This window comes from Dermacentor andersoni, chromosome 2 (assembly GCF_023375885.2).
Source record: "Dermacentor andersoni chromosome 2, qqDerAnde1_hic_scaffold, whole genome shotgun sequence".
Classification (NCBI taxonomy): domain Eukaryota; kingdom Metazoa; phylum Arthropoda; class Arachnida; order Ixodida; family Ixodidae; genus Dermacentor; species Dermacentor andersoni.
Genome location: NC_092815.1, coordinates 191,027,947 through 191,049,706, shown reverse-complemented (window position 1 = coordinate 191,049,706; position 21,760 = coordinate 191,027,947). Strand labels below are relative to the sequence as shown.

At 45.6% G+C, this 21,760-nt stretch overlaps 1 protein-coding gene across 1 annotated transcript; it reads right to left on the bottom strand.

Annotated features, from left to right (window-relative positions):
• Positions 1–5,294: 5,294 nt before the first annotated feature.
• Positions 5,295–14,442, bottom strand: LOC126540803 (uncharacterized). Its single transcript, XM_055076405.1, has 8 exons — positions 14,290–14,442; positions 10,960–11,110; positions 8,382–8,427; positions 7,550–7,699; positions 7,372–7,456; positions 6,307–6,459; positions 5,993–6,205; positions 5,295–5,327 (listed from the first exon to the last, which is right to left on the bottom strand). The coding sequence occupies exons 1-8, from the start codon at positions 14,440–14,442 to the stop codon at positions 5,295–5,297; spliced, it is 984 nt and encodes a 327-aa protein (XP_054932380.1).
• Positions 14,443–21,760: the final 7,318 nt, after the last annotated feature.

Genomic DNA, 21,760 nt, shown 5'->3' with positions numbered 1-21,760 from the left:
CTTTAGTGCGTGTGTGTGTGTGAAGAACCTTGAGCGGTGCTACAAGGTAAACAGAACAAGTATTTAATTTCAACAGGCTCGACAGGTGGACCAATCTTCATTAGGATTTATGAGAAAATGGCAGTTCGGCACTGATAGTGAAGACACCAGACCGGGTGCCCGGTCATTCTCATATACATGAAACTAAGAGGGACAGTTATGACAATGACTGACTTTCTCTCGGCGTTATGGCAAATTTACGGCTGGCTTATTGGCAACGATGCAGGGCAAAAGGAAGGTGGAGTCCCATGTATGTAGGGCAAGGTCGGTGAAAAAAAAGGAAAAAAGAAAAAAAGACAGGACGAGGGAGAAAAAAGTTGGAGAACGGAAGAAGGCGGAGTAGCAGGAGCTAGGTTCCAGCTGACACGAGGCAAGGAAGGAGAATACGGTCACTGCTCAGCACCAGTATGTGTGCCACCGTTGTAGCGGGCGGGGGATGTGGAATAGGGAGGCGGGGGGCACAATAGAGAAGGGGCCCGGAAGGAAGACAGAAGAGTGGCTATTTGTGGAAAGTAACACAGTGTCACAGTACACATATACAAGGCACGGCCCGTTTCGGCAACTTTGTGGTACAGCTGAGGTGCAGAAAATTTTTTTCTAAAAAGTATATACACGCGGGGTCCGCAAAGCAAGTACGCCCTTGGGCTTAGTTTTAGGGAGCAGAGTTACGCTTCCGTGTGGTGCAGTTTCCGAACGTTAAACGGGCAGCTGATATCACATCAGCTCGTGCGGATTCCCAGAAGGGGCAATATGTCACTCAGAATAACTACGCGAGTGGCAGGACGGAGGAAACTGGATTTATTAGTTTTTCGCTCGCGCCCTTGAAGCACACGCGGAGGGAGCCGCAAGCAGTGGCCAGCATCTCAGTTTTCAAGTAGAGAATTATTTGCACTCCCTATGCCCTCTCACTGTATATCCCAGACACGTCAGTCGCCCCGGACTCGCATTAATTCCTTTAGCGTATGTTGCAAACTTATGGATGAAAAAGAATTCTCTCTGCTTGTGTGCACGGGATGTTGGTAACAGGCTGCAAGAGCACGACGCTCACGCGTTCAGAGGAGTGATCTGGCAGTCGAACATGCCTGGAGAAGGGTAAAGTCGGGAGACTTTTCGCATGTGTGCGGCGACTGTTGAACCGCAGGTGAAAAGGAGTCTCTGATACATTCCCGCTTACACACCTCGCATCGAATTTTCTACATGACACTACTGGAATTGCAGTCAAGATTTTGTTACTTTTATATACAAAGGTCGAATTTGATGCTTCAGCGGTGTCTGTTGTTGTCATGTGATGACATACCTTGCAACAAGGTTTCCCACGCGGTCGACAACCCTTGGGCGTGTTGGGCTTCTGTGTCTTCGCCCTGACAAACAAATCCCTTAATTTTTTTTCTTTATATACAACACGAGGCAGCCACTTGAATATATTAGCGAGTTGGGTGCTCTGTTTCATGATGTTAAAATGGCGCTTAAGAATGGCATTGACTCGTGAAGCACCGGTAGTGTATGTGAGGACCAAGTTCGAATGTGATTGGGTATTTGTAATGCTCACGCTCTCTCGCATTATATGTGCTCGCTCTAAGCTGCGGGCCCGTTCAATGGCATTGTCTACAATTTGTGGAGCATATCATCCATGTGTTGCCAAAATTGTGCAGATCTAGAACAGGTTCCTCACGTTTGAAAGGTAGCCTGAATAATTTCTTTACATATACACACACACACACACACACACACACACACACACACACACACACACACACACACACACACACACACACACACACACACACATATATATATATATATATATATATATATATATATATATATATATATATAGATGTGTGTGTGTGTGTGTGTGTGTGTATCTGACGTCACATACATCTGACATCGTGTGCATTATGTGCATATTAGTCTACGTTCGCTTATTGCATTACACTATTGGCATTGTGCATCGTGTTCCTTGGCTGCGATGCAGTCTTTTTCTTGCTTTTGTTTGCTTACACATGTTGATATGAATTACGGAATGTTTTGACCACTCACATTCTTTGGAACAAAGAGCTCCCACAGCTGCTCGCTCCTTCACATTTGATACAACAATCTCCAGTGCTGCAAGTGCCAGGATGTCTGTAAAGCGAATGATAGAGGTATAGATGTCTGTATACATATTTATCTGTGTATAAACATATCAACAAGTACACTATATATATATATATATATATAGATGGACTCATTTTTTATTAATCATATAAGCTAGCATTCAATTACACCAAGTACAGCATAGAGGCAATTATCTGCATTTCTTATTGAAATGAAATCATAATAATTGTAAATAAAAGCCGATGAACTGGCCGCACGTGGGATACAAACCAACATCACCGTGGTGCCGTTTTCCCCTCCACTTTCTGTGGTTTATTTTTCTTGACTAGAAGTAACCTTAACAAATTATATTGTGCGATTTCACGTGCAAGAACCACGATTTAAAAAAATTATGGGGTTTTACGTGCCAAAACCACTTTCTGATTATGAGGCACGCCGTAGAGGAGGACTCCGGAAATTTCGACCACCTGCGGTTCTTTAACGTGCACCTAAATCTAAGTACACGGAAGAACCACGATTTGATTACTCATAATCAAATCGTGGTTCTTCACAGTCCTTCACGCCGTAGTGAAGGACTGTGGAGATTTTGACCACCTAGGGTATTTAACGTGCACCTAAATCTAAGTACACGAGTCTTCGCATTTGGCCCCCATTGAAATGCAGCTGGCGTGGCAGAAGTAACCATGGGAGGGTTAGCCAGTGCCACCACTCACAGCCTTTGCGGCGTATGTGGAACATCCTTTCTGCCCCAGGCGTCACATCTACGTGAACGATTTGAGTGAAGGCAACTGGTAAATAAACGGGCACGTTACCTTAAGCCACAAAGCTGCCAGATTGGAGACCCTCGCTATAAGAAAATGAGTGTATATATATATATATATATATATATATATATATATATATATATATATATATATATATATATATATATATATATATATTGTGTGTTCGTGCGTGTGTTTATTATGCGAACAACGAAAAACTGCGCAAAAGAGAACAAGACAGAGAAAGAACCACACGACACAGGCGCAGACTAACAACTGGTTTAATGCTCTAACGCCACTTTCCTACCAACAACAGAACGCATGCGCACAAACCGCAAAGACCAATGCCGCTATCATGTAGTCAAGCCCAGAAACGCCAACTCCTTGCGGTACAAATGTATGGAAGCCTCACTAACACATTTATCCGGCCCTAATCTCGCGATTTCTAAAGCTTCGATTACTTCACGCTCTTTCTTATCACTTGCTCGACCGACAATCTTAGTCCTGCCGAAAAGTGGAGAACAAACTTTGCCGTCATGCCTGCAGGTCTTGCAATGCTTAGGAAGATGGTGTCCTCTAGAATTATCTAGTGAATTGGCATGTTCTAATAATCTAATATTAATGCAGCGGCCTGTTTGTCCAACGTACACGTTGCCACAACTCAGCGGAATCTCATAGATGACATTCGCTCTACAAGGCACAAACTTGTTCCTGTGGTTAGTGCTGCAGTCGATTTTCTTTTTCCTATCAGGTCTAGCTAAATTGCACAGACTGGACAGCTTACAAGGTGCCGAAAAGAGAACCTGTATGCCGAATTTACCCGCGACCCTCTTCAGGCCGTGCGAGACCCTGTGGACATAGGATATAACTTCATACTTCCTCCTCTCCTGTGGATCCGCCCCACGAGGCTTTGAACTTGGTCGGAAGGACTTCAACAGGGACTCGGCAACAGCCCGAAGAAGGGCCAACGGAAAACCGGCCGACCGAAGGCGATCAGCTTGGGCATCAAAACTAGACTGAACCTTGTGTGGACAGGACTTCACTAACGAAGCCCTGAGGCACGTTGACGCAATCCCCCTCTTGACCAGCTTCGAATGGCTCGAGTTGAAGGGTAGAAGTGCTTTTTTCGACCTAGGCATGTACGCCCAGCAGAGGTGGTCAGGATCGTTAAAAAATAATTTTAAGTCTAAGAATTGCAAGCAAGAGTTTTCAGGAAGTTCAATACCAAAATTAAAACTGGCAAAAGCAGACTTAAAGGATGCTAAAACCTCCGATGCCACCTGTGTCAAGTTATCGTTGTAGTCTAAATTTAAAAGAATTAAAAAATCATCGACGTATCGGAACACACGAACGATGTGGTCGTCAGAAAGTACCCGCGCTAGCGAGCGGTCAAGTTCGGCTAAAAGGATCTCGGACAAAACAGAGGCTACACACGGCTACACACACAATTAGTCTTATTAAGCCGACACCCACACCAAGGACAGCATAGGGGAAATTATTTGTAGAAGGGTGGCCTGCATTTTTGAATGATGCATTGATAGGCAATACATGCAATTTTTAAACTTAAGAAATAGGGTAATCACAACTTGCACATGTGCAATATTGGTAATACAATGAAGCTGTTGCACACAAAATTATTGAATGTAGGTGTAAAAGTTACACTCAGACTTTTAATATTGCTGCAGTGCAGGGCCCAATATGTACTGCCTAATTTTTTATGTTCGCAGAATCTCAACATACTTTTTACAACTCAACAACACCAACTGCAATATCGTTTTGATTACTTACGCCTTGTTTCATTAACTGTTACGCCATTTCATTAGCTGTCTGTAACATCTGCAGCACATGTTCATCACAGGTCACTTTTCTCCTGGCGGCCATCCTTGTCAACATATTAATGGCTTGTGAAACCTTTTTGCTTGGTTCTGCCTTTGTTAAATCCTGAAAGTCACTGCAGAACTGCACAAAATACAGAAAGATGTACCACTTCGAAACAAAATGTCAAAAATCGCTTGGCTATACCTTTTCAAGTAATATTTTGGGTTGGGCCAATATTCGAAGCTTCATATGCAAATCAAATATCACACAATAAATATTCGTATAGATATTTCAAAAGAAACTAGTTCTTATTTTGACAACTGACTATTAAATTCCGGTTACAGTTCTCTATCTTCTACACAGCACATTCTGAAGGGAAACAAGACATTTTCAAAGCAATGCAGAAACGAAATGTGTGAAAGGCAAATTGTTATCCATCCAAATGAAGCGCGAACCTACAAAGGAAACCCATACCGTTTTCCAAAAGGAAAAGTTTTACATTTGAGAAAAAATCATCCTGGTCTGGGATTTGATCCTGGGACCATCGCCTTTCTGGCGTGGCCACTACTATCGGAGCTAACTGCTGTGGTCAACTAGCTTCTTGGTTAGCTGAAATACAAGAGCGACCACCCCACAAGTGATTTTTGCTAGTCTCTGATTTAGCATTTTTGGCAGACTCGTCATGAAGCAGGTTCAAACCTTACGCTCTCTCCTGGGTGTTTTTCTTGTAGCGAACCTTTTTACATATGCATATGGCACACAAATCCTTTGATAAAGCAGCATCGGCGCTTCCGTACTAGCATGGTGCGCACACATGCGTGCATCGTAAATTTTTTTTTGTGCCTTGCAAAAATCTTGACTCGATAGATTATGCTGCTTGGTATCTCCCATTCTCTATCCCACAATTATCCAAAAGAGCCGGAGTTGTTTTGCATAGCACTTTGGAAAGAAGCCCCATCCCTGCATATTTTAGGTAGCAATTATTCAGCCACCACATTTCTTTGATAACCGTGGCATACATTAGATCTAAATTGTACTTTGCAATTATTCCATTCTAGCACTTAGATTACAATTATGCCATACTTTTCACAGGTACCTATTAACAAAGTTTCATGTTAGTAATCAGTTTCACAAGGCACATGGACATTTCTAATGCACCAGAAATGGCTGATTTATAAGTGCCACACAAAAGCACCTTACAAACCTGTATAACTAAGAATATGTATTGCTGTCATGAACATCTGCAAAGCAAGTAGAAAAGCCGAACCACTTACTCGTTGAAATTCCATGAGGTATGGATATTTCATCTTGACATCGAGCACAGTGCTCTTGGCAAGGTCAGGAAGTCTTTGGTTTGCTGTTAGGGCCATTCTTTCTTGCATCGCCTTCTCATTTGGTAAAGACTTCTTGCTTTCTAAGATGAGCCATTCCTCGTGTTTGCTGATACTAGTCTCATCTTCTCCTTTGAGGTTCGGGAGGCCGATGGCCTGAATTGGGAAATAAAATTTCAAACCACTGATTCAATGGTTTCTGTAGTTTTCAAGCACAGATGCTGCTTTCTGTTTGAATGATGCTGAACTGTCCTCACCATCTTAGGCTTCTTGCTGCGCTGGAGCTCCTTCGCGGCTGCCTCAGTTCGTCTTTGAGCACCAAATTTCTCTCGGTTTTGCAATGCACGATTATCTTGAAGTTTCCGTCTCTGGTTTTTGAATTTATTTCGAAGTGCTACTTTCCAGGAGTCCTACGAATACAGAATATTAAACTGGTTAGGATATCTGCTGATATATAAAGCAATGCTGTCTCCACGAATCTACAGGGTGCAATGCTTCTTTAAATAACAGCACCAATTTACAATCTCTCTTGAAGCACTGCAAATTCACTGGCATTTGCTAATTTAAGACTTATTAAAATATAGTGTTTTACTGTGGGCAAGGTACATTTGTCAAATACATTGAATAGCATTGCATCAAATACAAACCGAATATTTAGAGCGAAGAATTACTTTTTCACAAATGTCTAGCACCGAGCATAAAAGCTTCAAAGGTTTCAGAATGGTGTTCCAGAAAGATATATAAATGACCAAATGTGCGCTTTTCGTTGTTCCGTTTTCGTAAGAACATTTGCTGATGCTCTCATAAAAACTATTGTGGATAAGTCAAGATTAATCCAATCATAGAGAACAGCATGCTAACTTTAATGAAAGCTTGCAGGACCTTTCATTAAAGTTATTCCATCCATCCAATGCTAAATTCAAATACTTCTAACCTGAGAATCTGGGTGTGAATACATTCCTTAATATTAGCTGAAATAATGAGCAAGGGCCAGTTTCAAAAGTTATGTACTGAAATGTAAAATGAGTAGGGTTTTAAATATAGGGTAATGCACTTTAAGTGGCTAACCGTAGGTACAATACAGCACAAGGTAAGTTAAAAAGGTGAAGTAGCATTAATTAATTTTATGAACACGCGTAATGCTATGTGCTTTCAGTATAAGCAACATTTGCATAGCTGGAGTTTGAGTACCTCCTTTGATCAAAATAATGACTCCCAAGTTTTATGGCAATACTAATTTCGTGGATATGCAATATACAGGCAGTACAAAAAAATTACAGAAGGCCGCCTTTTCTGCGCACCAAAGCATGAAATCTACTCACGGATCCACTTCCAACGTCTGGCAGCTGTGGGTACTTGTCAAGGAGAAGGGACGTCACCTTGTTGTAGAACTGACGTGTTGGAAACCTGTAATGTACGTGTGCATTACATTTTCAGTGGTACACATAAAAAAGTTATGGAAGGCAGAAAACTGGGATATGCAAGCCAATATGCACTTACAATGTTGTGGATGCCATTGCACCAAATAAGATGTCGGTGATCTGTCTAAAAGAAGAAGACGTGAGTGCTTCGCCACTGATGACTTTTTCATGGAGGGCTCCAAGGCTGGGCATCACAAAGTTGACCCCGTCATCATCTGAGCTCGATGGCCTACAAGAGATGACACTTTAAGTTACACATAAAAAAAGCTATTATAACGACGAGATTACTTTAATGGCAATTAACCTTACGATTGAGTTCACAACCTAAAACCGAATTTTGCACTTAAGTCTTTTTTATACAAAACGAAAATCATTTTTGGCACACACACTCTATAAAACTGATAGTGCCAGATAGCTGCAAACTTCCATGTTTATGTACTCTTGTCAATAAAATGTCAACCTCGTTTGCTTGCTTATTGATTTATGGTATTGTCCAGGCTTCGACAGCTATGTGGGAGTAAAAGCGATATTAACAGTGTCAGTTGAGTGCCGCGAGTGTGCTATGTTGCTGTAAAAAAGTTTCAAATTTATATGCCATCACACAAGTGGTTTGTACAATTGGGGAAGCTATAGCTGACGGGACTGAGAAATTCCTATATGTGACTGCAGATGTCCTTCTGAATGAGTACACTTCGAGCTTCGTCAAGTGTAGCCTTGTAAGCGCAGCTTTGACAGCACCGTAGCTTCCACAGTGCTCCAAGCTAGAAGTATGAATTTGTACTGGTGATAACTCTAGAAGTATGAGCTAATGATTCACTAAACATGCAATCATTGCAGTAAAAATTATCAGAAGTGCAATCACAACTGTACCTAAAAATGCACTTACAGTTCAATGTGATGAAGGGCTTCACTGGGTCTGCTCTGTACACAAGTTTCCAAAGTGACCTTTGATGTGCACTGAAAGCAGGAACAAGCCACAAACTTATTGTTTACTCCAGGTAGGCCACATACACCTGTGACCATTGCCTATAAAATCATGCGGCTTTTGTGAACTGTGGGAGTATGTGCAAGCAAAGCTTTGGTGAGCTGGTAAGACGAAACCTGCAAACATGAACATATGTCACTCGAACGCATACACTCGCTGTCGCAACACTGGCGGGAAGAGCGCGAACCGAGCGGTGCAAATGTTTATGCTGCCTATCCCTTCAATGAGTCTCCAAAAACCCGAGGTTACTAGACCTCCAGCACTACGGGCGTATGAAGGCGTACTGTAGATAATAGCCGAGTAGGCGCACCAAGCTTTGTACCTACCGCAGAATTTCAAGATAGAGTGCGGGCGTGCTGCTGGTGCAGAAATGACGCGCGCTCGCCTGGCCCTACTAAGCATGCGCTTTATTACGTAACCTCCAATATTGGGCGCGCATCAAAAATTCTTGGCTCAGCTTCGCTCCCACAGCCTACGGCGACAGAACTGCTTGTTGGCCTAGTTGATGCTTGCTAAAAGACATGCTTTTTGCCGCAATTGAACAAACACAATATTTTTGCCGCCCGTGTTGTCTTTATGTGTCTTCCTTTTGTCTGTGTTCAATTGCGGCAAAAGACATGTCTTTTAACCTACGGCAAGCAGGGCGCTATATGATCTTATGGCACAGAAGCGACAATGATAAAAATTCGCCTGTAGTTTCTATATAACTGCTACCACAATAACAGAGAAAGCGATGCGGCTAGCAGTGGCGGAACATAGCAGCCCTCTCTGCGAGTCAGCTGGCGCTGACGCTATGTTGCAGGTACCATAGTTAACAGCAGTTTGAGCCCCTCCAACTTTCCATTGTCATTTTCGAGCTTACAAACGTTGTTTTATTTACTAATGACGAATTCATTATTACACAAGCCATATTTGCGAGCAACTAAAGCGACCATGGATGTCACCGCACTATGGTACGAGAAATTGTACATGCCGCTTAACCTTACTAAATGGAAAGCCTGTGCGATACTGAATGAATGTACGGAATAGCCACTACTCCTTTTTGCTCTATCATTCACCCGCAACCACAGCTTAACCAGTCACACCTACACAATAAATTCTGCTCCTATCAATACTGCCCCGTCTTACAAATATCTTGGCGTTCACATGACATCGACACTATCACAGGCAACTCATATTGATGCCATCTGTTCTAATGCTTCACGCACCCTTCAATATTTAAAACGCAACCTGAAAGCTGTATCACCAGAAATAAAAAAGCTAGCATATCTAACATTCGTACGTCCGCAGTTAGAATATGCGTCATCTATCTGGCACCCTTCCCAATCATATGTAACCTATGACATAGAAGCAACACAAAATCGCGCTGCTCGGTTTATAACTTCCAATTACTCTCGTGGTACCAGCATAACCGCACTAAAATGTACACTTGAACTACCATCACTTGCTTACCGCCGCATCATCTCGCGTCTCTGCTTGCTTCACACCTTTCATTACCATCCACACTCCAGGCATTCCCTGTTAAATCCACCCTTACGTACATCCTCTCGCTTAAGCCACAGTCGTCCCATAGCAAACATTAACACCCGATCATCTGCCATGAGCACTTCATTCTTCCCCGACGCAATAACCCACTGGAACCATCTCCCAGACGATATCGTGTCATGCACTGACCGTAAAAAGTTCTGCGAAATGTTAAATAACCACACTGCTTAATTACCGATCCCACCTACCCTCACTCTAACACGATGTTCCCCTTTTTTTCACAATTGTTCCTGGCTTGTATTTGTTTATTGTTGTTTCTTTACTGTGCTGTACATTTGTTCCAACATTATTACAAGGATTAAAGCCCTCCCTTATGTAACGCCACCGAGCCTTTAAGGTGAAAATAAATGAAATGAAATAACGCGAAGGGATGCAGTAATGAATGAGGAAATGACGCATAAAAGCGAATGGCTGCAGGGCGCTTCATTCATCACTCCTGCGATCTACTGTCGCAACATAATGTAAAAGTACGATTGACGATGTTTTTGTCACAGTCGGTGAGAAGAGCTTCAACCTCCCTGACGCATATCATGGTTATAGAACTTAAAGATACCTCAGAAATGTCCACAACACAATCGAACACGGGAATGTCCTTCACGTATTACGCAATGATGTAGCGCGGAACTTTGTGAAGACCACTCGCTTAACGTGCCTGAGGAAGAGCCTCGATTGTTTTACTCAAGGTTGCAATTAGTAGACCATAACCACAATAAAGTGCTCAGTGGCAAGTCCTACCGCGGCGCTCTTGCGCAACGTGAAGTGCCAGCCAGCACGGCAAGCAGACGAAAATAAAATGGCTTTATATTCGTGTCACTAACCCGAATATTAACGCGTCACTTTATAAGACGCTTAAAAAAGAAAGACGCCTCATATTCGCGCAAACACGGTAATCATTAAAACTAGCGCGAGCTCGCGAACGTGTGAAATATTTAAAAAAATTAGTTAACTACAGTGACAACCTTCCGCTATGAAATTTACCTGTGATGATGAACATGATGGTGCTCCTTCAGCGACACTTTCCTGTTGGGCGTCAACAATGATTTTGGCCATATCAGGTATGTTGTCATCGGCAGCGAGGTCAACATATTCGTTGAATGTCGGATCCAGCACCTGAAACCAACGTCCGTGTACAGTCACTCAACCGGCTAACTGCGTAGGAGATCGCATTAAGAGGAGGCTTTAGCTCGGGCCCAACTCCGACGCGGCCTATTCAAATACATGCAAAAACGTTTTTCTGAGGTAACCCCTGAAACGATTTTAGCCCTTTGAGGGTCAATGAGGTAAATATACGGCGCCGCAAACGAACTCCAAGATGGTCGATGTAGTATATTTACGGCACCGTCTGTATGTTTAAAAAGCGCGCCAATTTCCTAACTTTTCCTTTGCTGTCATGCGCTGCCACTATGTAGGGATACAGGGAATTTTTTTCGCGTCACCCTCTCTCATTTTCCGTTGCATGGTTTGTTTCAGCGCTAGTTCGCTCCCGCGCGTCTATATAGTACCGCTCGCGCATTGGCGAGCGCGCGGGCTGTCGGCGGCTCGGGTTTTGTTCCGCAGGAGGTTTCGGCTTCTTGCACTTGCAAAACTGATGGCTATTTCGTTACTAATCGCTCAAAGGGCGACCGCCTGCCTCTCAATCGTTTAGTGCTCACAGGGGCGCGCTAGGAAGGATGCCGCCGCGCATGCGTTTCCGGTGCTTTATTTTTTTTTTTTTTTTTTTGACACTCGCGGGAACTAATTGCCTCTAGTTGACGATAAGATGAACATTAGCGGAAGTTTGTTACGCCTTTTGCTTTCTTGACGGGCACACAACAGTTTTCTTGAGTGTGCTCACCTATGCAGTTCGACAACGCTATGGATGTACATATTAGTGTAAGAGCAGGAATATTGGAGTCTTGCGAAATATTCTCGTGTGCGCCTTTTCAAAGCCTTGAACTATAACAATGCATAAAAGTTTCAATTCTTATCTTTATTTCCTTTTTTGTTGTTGTTATTCATGAATGAAGGGCACATATATACCAACGCAAAATATGTTTTTCTCACTTTACGGTCACCGTAGAAAATTACGGTAACTTTTTGGAAATAACTCCCTAAGAAGAATTGGAATCTGCAACAAACACAATCGACCCTTTGCAGTCGCATCTGGCGAAAAAAATCGACCCTCAGAAAGTTGATGAAATTTGTTGCATTTGAGAGAGCAAGTTAAATTCTAGTGACTGTTGTCGCGGAATCTTTAGTTCGGTCCAGAATTTTGTTAAAAAGATTTTCAAAAATTTGAAAACTTGAAAAAAAATATAGAAGCAAGAAGTTTACAGATTCATAGCTCTGCATAAAAAACAGGTATCTCGGTTCTGCAAACGGAATCCATTAGATCATTCAAAGCGGACAAATTCGATACGTCATTTTATATCTTACGTGAATTTTTACGTTGTTTACAAGGGTTCTGTAAAAGCTATATTTCCATACTACTAAATTTTTGAGATTCATGTGTAACATATCAATTTTATCCGCTTTAGACGTACTATTAGATGCAATTCACAGAATTGTATTAACAATTTTACTTGCTGAGTTACAGAGTTGTAAATTTGATGATTTCGTTGAAAATTTTCGATTTTTGCCAATTTTTAATACAAAACTGACAACTTAAACAATCGGAAATCAACAGTCACCAGATTTTCAGTTTTTCTTTTAAATTCAACAAACCTTGTCAAATTTGGTTCAGTGGTTGCCGAGAAAAACGAATTCTCCTTCTACATGCATTTAAATAGAGCACCCGAGCTCCAACTCCGACGCGGCCTATTCAAATACATGTAAAACGCGAAAACGTTTTTCTGAGATAACCCCTAGACCGATTTTAATGAAATTTGTTGCATTTGAGAGAGAAAGTTAAATTCTAGTGACTGTACGAAGCGAAATTTAGATTTAGGGCTTGAATTGTCTTAAAAAGATTTTCAAATATTGGACCGATTGAAAAAGAATAGAAGCACGACGTTTACAACTTCATAGCTCTGCATCAAGAACAGATATCGCGGGTCTGTAAACGGCACCCATTCGATCAATAAAAGCGGACAAATTCGGTACGTCCTTTTAAATCTTACGTGAATTTGTTACATTGGTTACAAGGGTTCTGCAAAAGCTGTATTTCCATATTACTAAACTTTTTTATATTCATATGTAACATATCAATTTTGTCCGCTTTAGATGTACTATTAGATGCAATTCACAGAATTGTGACATTATTTTTCGTTTTTGAGTTACAGAGTTGTAAACTTGATAGTTTTGTTTCTTGAAACTTTTCGATTTTTGCCAATTTTTAACCAAATATTAACAACTTAACTCAAAAATTCGAAACAAATAGTCGCTAGATTTCAAGTTTTTCTTTTAAATGCAACAAACCTCGTCAAATTTGGTGCAGTGGTTGCCGAGAAAAACGAATTTTCCTTTTACATGTACTTAGATAGGGGCACCCGAGCTAAAGCTTCCTCTAACATTTTTTTCGTCGTACAATCACAACTCCGCATGTACTCGTATGAAAAACCAGGCAAAACATAAGGCAAAGTTCGGTCTGCTGTTGCAGAGGTAACGAAGCACTTTTATCGTCGCGACGATGGATACAATTTTTTTTTAAGTGCTAGGAAGGCACATGTAACCGACAAACGGAGGCCTCGGGAAAACACCCGAAATTATAACTGGATGGCGGAGGAACTCTAGGGCCCCCAAGGCGCAGCGCGTAGATAACAGCTGGAACCAGAACGGTCTGTGTGTTCGAACGACCGAGGTCAGAGCGTGCCAAGGGTGCTCGCATACTGCGACATGCACAAGTCTCGTCGAGCCCCGAACTATTAGGCCAGTCCGGGCTCCCGCTTTGGTGCCCTAGAGGCGCCGTCAAGCATACTTAAATGGCAATTGTGAAAATAAACACGATTGGACAAAGAAAATCACGCCGGCCGCGCGGCACGGGCTTGCGCAGCCGCCAGCTTGTAAGTCGATGTCCCGCGCTAGCGCACCTCAGCTTCGCGAACACCAGCTATAACCTTGTCAGATATAAATGCACGGAGTTATCCACGGCAAGGTCGAACATACTGCTCTATATATAAACAGAATTCTACACTTGTCATTCGAACCGTCCTGAAATCGCCGTCGTGGCATATTTCCAAGCGTTTGAATTCAGAACTATGCTGCGAACAGCTTTTAGAAAAAAAGTGCGCGCAAGTGCAAGTCATACACGCAATTCGACGTAAGTCAAATACGTAAGTCGACAAACAAATGCAAAATCAACGTGCACTTACCTGAAATTTCCTTGATGACAGTGCCACCAGACTACCGAGAACTGGACAAGTGGCGACTGCTTGCTTGAGCGCTTCCAAGGACCCATCTTGTAGCGTGTACGACCGCTTCGCACGGAGGTGCGGCACAGTTAATAGGCAACGTACAGGCGGCATCTTCGTTGACACCGCGCACAAAACTAATCACAAGTATAAATTTGTAGAGCGGAAAACGAACAAACGCGAAGAGACGCCAGCGAACAGCGCAAGTGGCGCAGCTAACGAAACAATGCACGCACTGGCGCGCCTGGCCTGTACACAAGTTTGAAGGAAAGGGGAGAGTGAGAGAGACAGAGAGTGCTAAGAAAGCGCCCGAAGGTGTGAGGCAGCATGAAGGAAGGAGGAGGTGCGCGATGGAGACGGTTGCCAACAGACAGCTTGAATCAGGAGATTTGGGATAGCATGGGGATAGCCGTCCGGAGCTTCGCGAGTTGTCAGGAGCGTGAACAGACAACCCAATTAGGCGTTATTTATTTCTAGGCAGGGTGGATAGTCTGAATAAATTGTGTGGTATAGATTTCGCGTTACTTCTTGCTTATACATCAGCAAAATCACAACACATAATGATTTTGTTTTCCACAGCGAGGAATAAGAAGAAAGTCTATGATAAAAAAAATTATGCAGATCCCACGAGAATCGGTGTAAGCGAAGCGTTCAGCGCTGGATGCTTTGATTGACGATAATTAGCGGGGATGTTGGCGGCTAGAGCCTAATTTCTTTAACGTTTAGTCTAACACGAGAGTGGCGGGTTGATGTTAAACGTTACCTTACGGGCACCACTGCTGTTTGTCTGCGTAGTACACAGAACACGCAGAGAGAGGTGTTTTCTTGAGGCGTTGTTGTGCCCCATATTTCACAGCCTCTGAGAGGGTTGAGCATAGTCATTGCCTCACATGGCACATCGCATTGCGGCAGAAGTATTAAACTTGAATTGGATTATGGCGCTGTACGTTCCAAAACCACAATCGGATGATGGGGCATGCCGCAGTGACGGACTATGCATTATTTCTGAAACCGTGAAGTTCTTTAACGTGTTCCTAAATCTAAGTGCACGTGAGTTTTCGATTTCGCCCCCATCGAAATGCAGCTGCCGAGGTTGGAATCAAAACTACGGACTCTAGCTATGCCATAGCCACAAAGCTAACGCGGCGGGCACAGAAGTGTTGATTTGACGGTCGACCGCTTCCGTAGTGTCGCGTGGACCGTGTGGTGCGCTTTAAATAATGCGGCTCTGCTTCTGCACGCCCTGCGTAGTTTGGCCGCTTGAAATATTTGCATGGTGTTTATTTTTCAGAAATAGCAACAACATACTGTACGGTACCTTGAACTTAAACTTATCCAGTTTACCCGCAACCGCCGTCGTATAGTAGTAGGGTTTGCTTGCCTTCTCAAGTCACCTCCCCCCCCCTCTCTTGTATGGGAACTGCCTCTTCTCCTCCCTCCTTTCTACAGTTATGTCCCCTCTGGGCTCGCACCTTAGGAGAAAGGGCAGCGCTGTAGTTTCTGCAATGCTTCTGAGGGGAGCCGAAACACATTTCTCATCGGAATCAGACCAAAAGAAAGGAAAGAGAATGGTTCTTAATGAATTTAAAAGAAATGGCTACACAGAGGACTTCATTCGAAAAAGAACCAGACACAGACGACGGCTTCCCTACCCCAGAAATGAGTGTCCATCCCATACGTCAAAGGTACCAGCGAAGGTCTCTGCCGAATACTGAAAAAAGGCCTCAAAGTTGCGCACAAACCGATAAACGCTTTCAATCTCCTCGTCCCTAAACCAAAAGATCGTCCAACAAAAGAAAAAAGTTCAAGGCGTCGTCTACAAAATCAGCTGTGCCGACTGCCGGAATCGTACATCGGGGAAACCAAAAATCTCAAAGAAAGTATCAGACAACACGAGAATGACGTCAGAACAAATCGAATACGCAGCGCCGTCGTTGAACTTTTTGGAAAATTGCTTTCCAAGAAACCCAAATCCTTCAAACAGAGACGAACTCGGGAAAAATACTACTGGAGTCATGGCACATTCAGAATACGGGGGAGGGGGGGGGGGAGGGGAGTAACATAAACCGCGTGAAGGGCAACCTACCCACGCTGTATATCCATGGCCTTGGCGACATGGCGAAAAAAAAAATAAAGGACGCCTAGCCAGGTAGATTACCGCTCGAGGTCACCAACACCAAAACGTCTGCGCTCCCCCGTGCCCGACCCTCCCCCCCTCCTCCGCACTAATCCTGACAACTGCACTCTCACGGGTCAAGCCTCCCCCAGCATCGGTCATCCCAGCCGACCAGCGCCGCTACAGCAACCGACCCTACCCCCCTGCCCCCCTCTATTTCCGGATGTCAAGTGTATCCCTACGTTCCGTACTCTCCCCTCCTTTCTACGGAGGACCCTTTAAGCTGCACACCGGCACCTCCGACGAATACCCCCCGGAGAAGGAGCCGAACAGGCTCCGAAACTTTGGGCTAAAAAGTAAGCAGATCCCACGCACTGCGGGAATCGATGTAAGCGAAGCTTTCCGTCCTGGATTCTTCGTTTGACGATAATTAGTGGTGAAGTTGACGATTAAAGCATAATTTATCCAACGTCTGCTAACCCGAGAGTGGTGAGCTGATGTTAAAGGTCACAGTGCGTGCACCACTGCTGTTTGCGTAGTACACAAACACGCAGGGAGAGGTTTTCTTGAGGCGTTTTTGTGCGCCATAATTTAAAACCTCTGAAAGGGTTCAGCGTCGTCATTGCCTCACATGGCCCATTGCACTCTGGCAGACGTGGCAAGTTGAACTGCATTATGGGGCTGTACGTGCCAAAACCACACTCGGATTATGAGGCACGCCGTAGCGGCGGACTCCGGATTAATTTTTGCACTGTGATGTCATTTAACGTGTTCCAAAATCTAAGTGCTTGCGCATTTTCTAGTTCGCCCCTGTCGAAATGCGGCTGCCGCGATTGGGATCAAATCCACGACCTCTAGAAATATCAAAGCCGCAAAGCTAACGCGGCGGGCACAGAAGTGTTGATTTGACGGTCGACCGTTTCCGTAGTGTCTCCTGGACCCTGCGGTGCGCTTGAATTAATGCGGCTCTGCTTCTACACGCCCTGCGTGAGTTCCCCGCTTGACATATTTGCATGGCGTTTATTTTTCATAAATAGCAGCAACATCCTTTATCGTACCTTTAACTCAAGCTTATCCTGTGTCCCCGCAACCGTTGTCGTATAGTAGTGGGGTTACCTCGCCTTCTCACGTCTTCCTCCCCCCTCTCTTTTTGAGAACTGCCTTCTTCTCCTCCCTCTCCTTCTCCTCTCTACAGGGCTATCTGCGTCCCCTCTGGCCTCGTACGTTAGTAGAAAGGGAAGCACTGCAGTTTGTGCAATGCTTCTGAGGGGAGTCACCGGTAATTATAGATGGTGTTACGTTTCGCCTACGACGCGCGGTATAGCCGGCGCGGATGCAACGGACGCCGGGGCTTCGTTCAAAGCGGCGGACATTTTGGCCCGTTCAGCGCCGCCGATACGCCTCCCCGCCAAGCGCGTCCAGGCGTGTTTCCGTGCCATGTGTCTTCGTGTGTGCGTGTGTGTGTGTGTGCCACGCTTGTCAAAGCGCAGCAGCCGGGGAGAGGAGCTCCCCAAGTGTGAAGCGAGGAGGTCTGATCGGCGCCAGCTCGGCGATGCGTCACTACACTCGTCTCAACATGTCTCTCAGCCTGTCCGGGCCCAGAGTCACGTGGTCTCATCCCGTGACGTTCCTTCTTGCCCTCATCTCCGAGAGTATAAGAGCAGCTGCCCCCGGACGCCGGGAGAGAGGCTCCGATTTCTTCCGTTGAGTTACGTGCTCTCCTGTCTCTCCACTTCGGTCGACCTGACCGCCCGCTCTTTTGCGATGTTAGAATAAACAAGTTGTTCTGTTACCAGTTGACTCATGCTTTGCCGGGACCTTCGGATGCTTCCAGTGCCCCAGGCCGCCAGGCCAACGCTACCCTTGGGGCTTGCGACCCATTTGCAACAACGGGCGTCAGCACTGAGATTCCAACAACTGGTGGCAGCGGTGGGATCGCGACAACGGAGGCCAGCAGCGAAGATATGCGGTTGACTGTATGCTGAGCAGCACAACGACCATCCGGGAGCAGTGCAACGAGCCCTGTGTGATGACTGGTTGCCTGCAGCGGAACGACTGCGCTGAATTCTTGGCTGCGAGGTTTGGTGAGTGCGGGACTTTCTTCTTCTGAGTTTTGCCAGGCTTTTGTTAGTGTCAGAAACAGAGCTGGTAATTGTGGTTGTCGTTGCTGCCGGGTTAGTTTTCGGCAAGACAATAGTAGGCAGTAGAGAAAGCAGCATTCAGAGCAGCCATGGATTTGAAGTCGTTGCGCAAACCGAAATTGCTGGAGCTTGCAAGAGAGTTGGGTCTGGATGTCTCAGACAAACTCAGAAAACCAGAACTGCTAAGGGCTATTCTGGAGTTAGAAGCTGAGGATGACGAGCTGTCGGAATGCCTTGAGACCATTGAGGAGAGGGAGACGGCAAAAAGACAAGAGCGTGAACGTAAAGAACAGATAGAACGAGAGCAACAAGAGAAAGAAAGAGAGCGCGACCGTCAACACGCTTTGGAAATGAAGCGTCTCGAGTTAGAGATGGAACGCGCTCGTAATGGAAGTCAGGCACACGGTGCAGGAGAACGAGTATCGTTCAAAATGACTGACCTGATGCGGCCGTTTAAGCTTGGAGAGGACATTGGTTTGTTCCTGGTTAACTTTGAGCGAACGTGCGAGAAGCAGGGGTTCTCTCGGGAAACGTGGCCACAGCGCTTGCTCACTTTGCTACCCGGCGAGGCGGCCGACGTAGTCGCTCGCTTGAATAGAGAGGAGGCAGAGGATTTCGACAAAGTGAAATCGAGTCTGCTAAAAAAGTACAGGCTGTCCGCGGAGGCGTTCCGTCGGAAGTTTCGGGAAAATGAGAAAGGCAAAAGTGAGTCATATACAGAGTTTGCCTACAGGCTTATGTCAAACATGCAGGAGTGGCTCAAAGAAGAGAAAGCGTTTGGTGACCACGAGAAAGTTCTGCAGTGTTTCGGGCTAGAACAGTTTTATAGTCGGTTACCTGAGAACGTGCGGTACTGGGTCTTGGATAGGCCAGACGTTAGTACGGTGGCTCGAGCCGCTGAGCTAGCCGAGGAGTTTGTGACGCGTCGGGCTCGCGGAGCTAAGGACGGTCAAAAGGGTGAATTTGGCTCCAAGTTTGAGAGGCCAAAGTTCACGCCCATGAGAGCAAGGGGGGACACACGTAGTTCGGATGCGAGTGAAAGCAGTCCGACTGAACGTAAGGAGACGGCGGCAGCCGAAGCCGAACGCAGAAAGCGGTTCGAGGCGAGGCAAGCGCGCGTGTGTTATACGTGCCAGAAGCCGGGTCACTTTTCGGCGCAGTGTCCGGAAACAAAAACAAAAGTAGTGTATTTGTCATTATGCAGCACTGACGAGAACATGAAGCTTCTCGAGCCTTACATGCGAGACCTCCTCGTGAACGGGAAAGAGTGCCGAGTGCTTCGCGATTCCGCAGCTACGATGGATGTAGTTCACCCCTCTTACGTAGAACCCGATATGTTCACGGGCGAGTGCGCATGGATCAAGCAAGCCGTGGAAGCTCATAGCGTGTGTCTGCCCGTAGCAAAAGTGCTTATTGAAGGACCTTTCGGAGCGCTTGAGACGGAGGCCGCAGTGTCATCTATGCTGCCCCCCCAGTACCCGTACCTATTTTCGAACAGGTCCGATCACCTCCTGCGCGAGAAGGGGCTTTTGTTTGGTGAGGCTGGCGTTCAGGCCTTAACCAGATCGAAGGTTCGGGAGCTCGCTGCAAAGGCGGTAGTTGCGGGGCCGACGTTGTCGAACAATGAGAAAGGGTCAGAGGCGCAGCAAGCTGATATTCAGAGCACGCCCGAACTGAATAAAATTGAGCCTGTAGCGTTGAAGGCACCAGATACTGGAGAGGAAATGCCCGACACGGGAAAGTTAGAAGAGCTATCTGCAGATTTGCTCATCGCGCCTACGTCAGATGGACTGAATAGGTTGCTAAAAGTCAGCCGGTCGGCTTTGGTAGCCGAGCAAAAGAAGGATGGCAGCCTAGAAAACATCCGCTGCATTGTCAAGGAAGGTATCGCCAAGAAAAATGCTCGCTTTGTGGAAAGAGGTGGGGTCCTGTACCGGAAGTATCTAGACCGCAGGGGAGTGGAGTTCGATCAGCTGATCGTGCCTCAGTGCTACCGTCAGGATCTGTTGCGCTTGTCGCATGGGGGTTCGTGGTCCGGACACCTAGGAGTTAAGAAAACTAAGGATCGTCTCTTGCAAGAGTACTATTGGCCAGGGTGTTTTCGGGACGCAGACCACTTTGTGAAGACATGTGAAACCTGTCAGCGGGTGGGCAAACCAGGGGACAAATCGAGGGCGCCGTTGAAGTTGGTACCTATCATTACGGAGCCTTTTAGACGGCTCGTTATTGATACAGTGGGACCTCTGCCGGTAACAACCACGGGATACAGACACATTTTGACTGTGATCTGCCCAGCGACAAAGTTCCCTGAAGCAGTGCCGCTTAAAGAACTCAGCTCAGTTGAGATAGTCAATGCACTACTGTCCATATTTGCGCGAATTGGTTTTCCTGCGGAAATCCAATCAGATCAGGGCACAGCGTTTACTAGCGCTTTGACGACAGCCTTTCTCGAAAGGTGCGGGGTAAAGCTGTTACACAGCTCAGTGCACCACCCCCAGTCGAATTCCGTTGAGAAGCTCCACTCCGTCATGAAGCGCGTGTTGAGAGCATTGTGTTTTGAACATCAAACTGACTGGGAGCTGTGTCTGCCTGGGGTGATGTTTGCATTACGTACCGCGCCGCATGCGGCCACGGGGTTTTCGCCAGCTGAGCTGGTGTACGGCCGCTCGCTGCGGTCTCCGCTTCGCATGCTTCGAGAATCGTGGGAAGGCAGGGGCGACGACCCAGTCGTGGTGGAGTACGTGCTTAAGCTCCTCGAACGCTTAAGAAGGGCACAGGAGTTGTCAGGTGAAGCAATGGCAAAGGCCCAGCAGAGGGCCAAGGTTTATTATGATCGGACAGCCAGGGCCCGTCGTTTTGAGGTGGGCGATGAGGTCATGATATTGCGCACGTCGCTAAAGAACAAACTCGACGTGCAGTGGGAGGGCCCAGCACGGATTGTTCAAAACCTGTCGGACGTTAACTACGTGGTCAGTCTGCCAGGAAAACGGAAAGCACAGCAAGTTTACCACTGTAATCTGCTCAAACCCTATAAGTAACGGGAAGCAGTAGTGTGTATGATGGTAAACGCTCCCGAAGAGCTTCCGGTCGAGCTTCCGGGACTAGGCTCAGTGACGAACAGGAAAGACACCGATCAAGTCATTAGTGACTTAATCAGTAAAGCATCGCAGTCGCC

Coding starts and splice junctions, on each gene's coding strand:
- LOC126540803 (XM_055076405.1), bottom strand. CDS start 14,442: ATGCCGCCTGTACGTTGCCTATTAACTGTGCCGCACCTCCGTGCGAAG. Junction 11,111..14,289: donor TGTCATCAAGGAAATTTCAG/GTAAGTGCACGT, acceptor CGTTGGTTTCAG/GTGCTGGATCCGACATTCAA. Junction 6,460..7,371: donor CAGACGTTGGAAGTGGATCC/GTGAGTAGATTT, acceptor CTGTATTCGTAG/GACTCCTGGAAAGTAGCACT.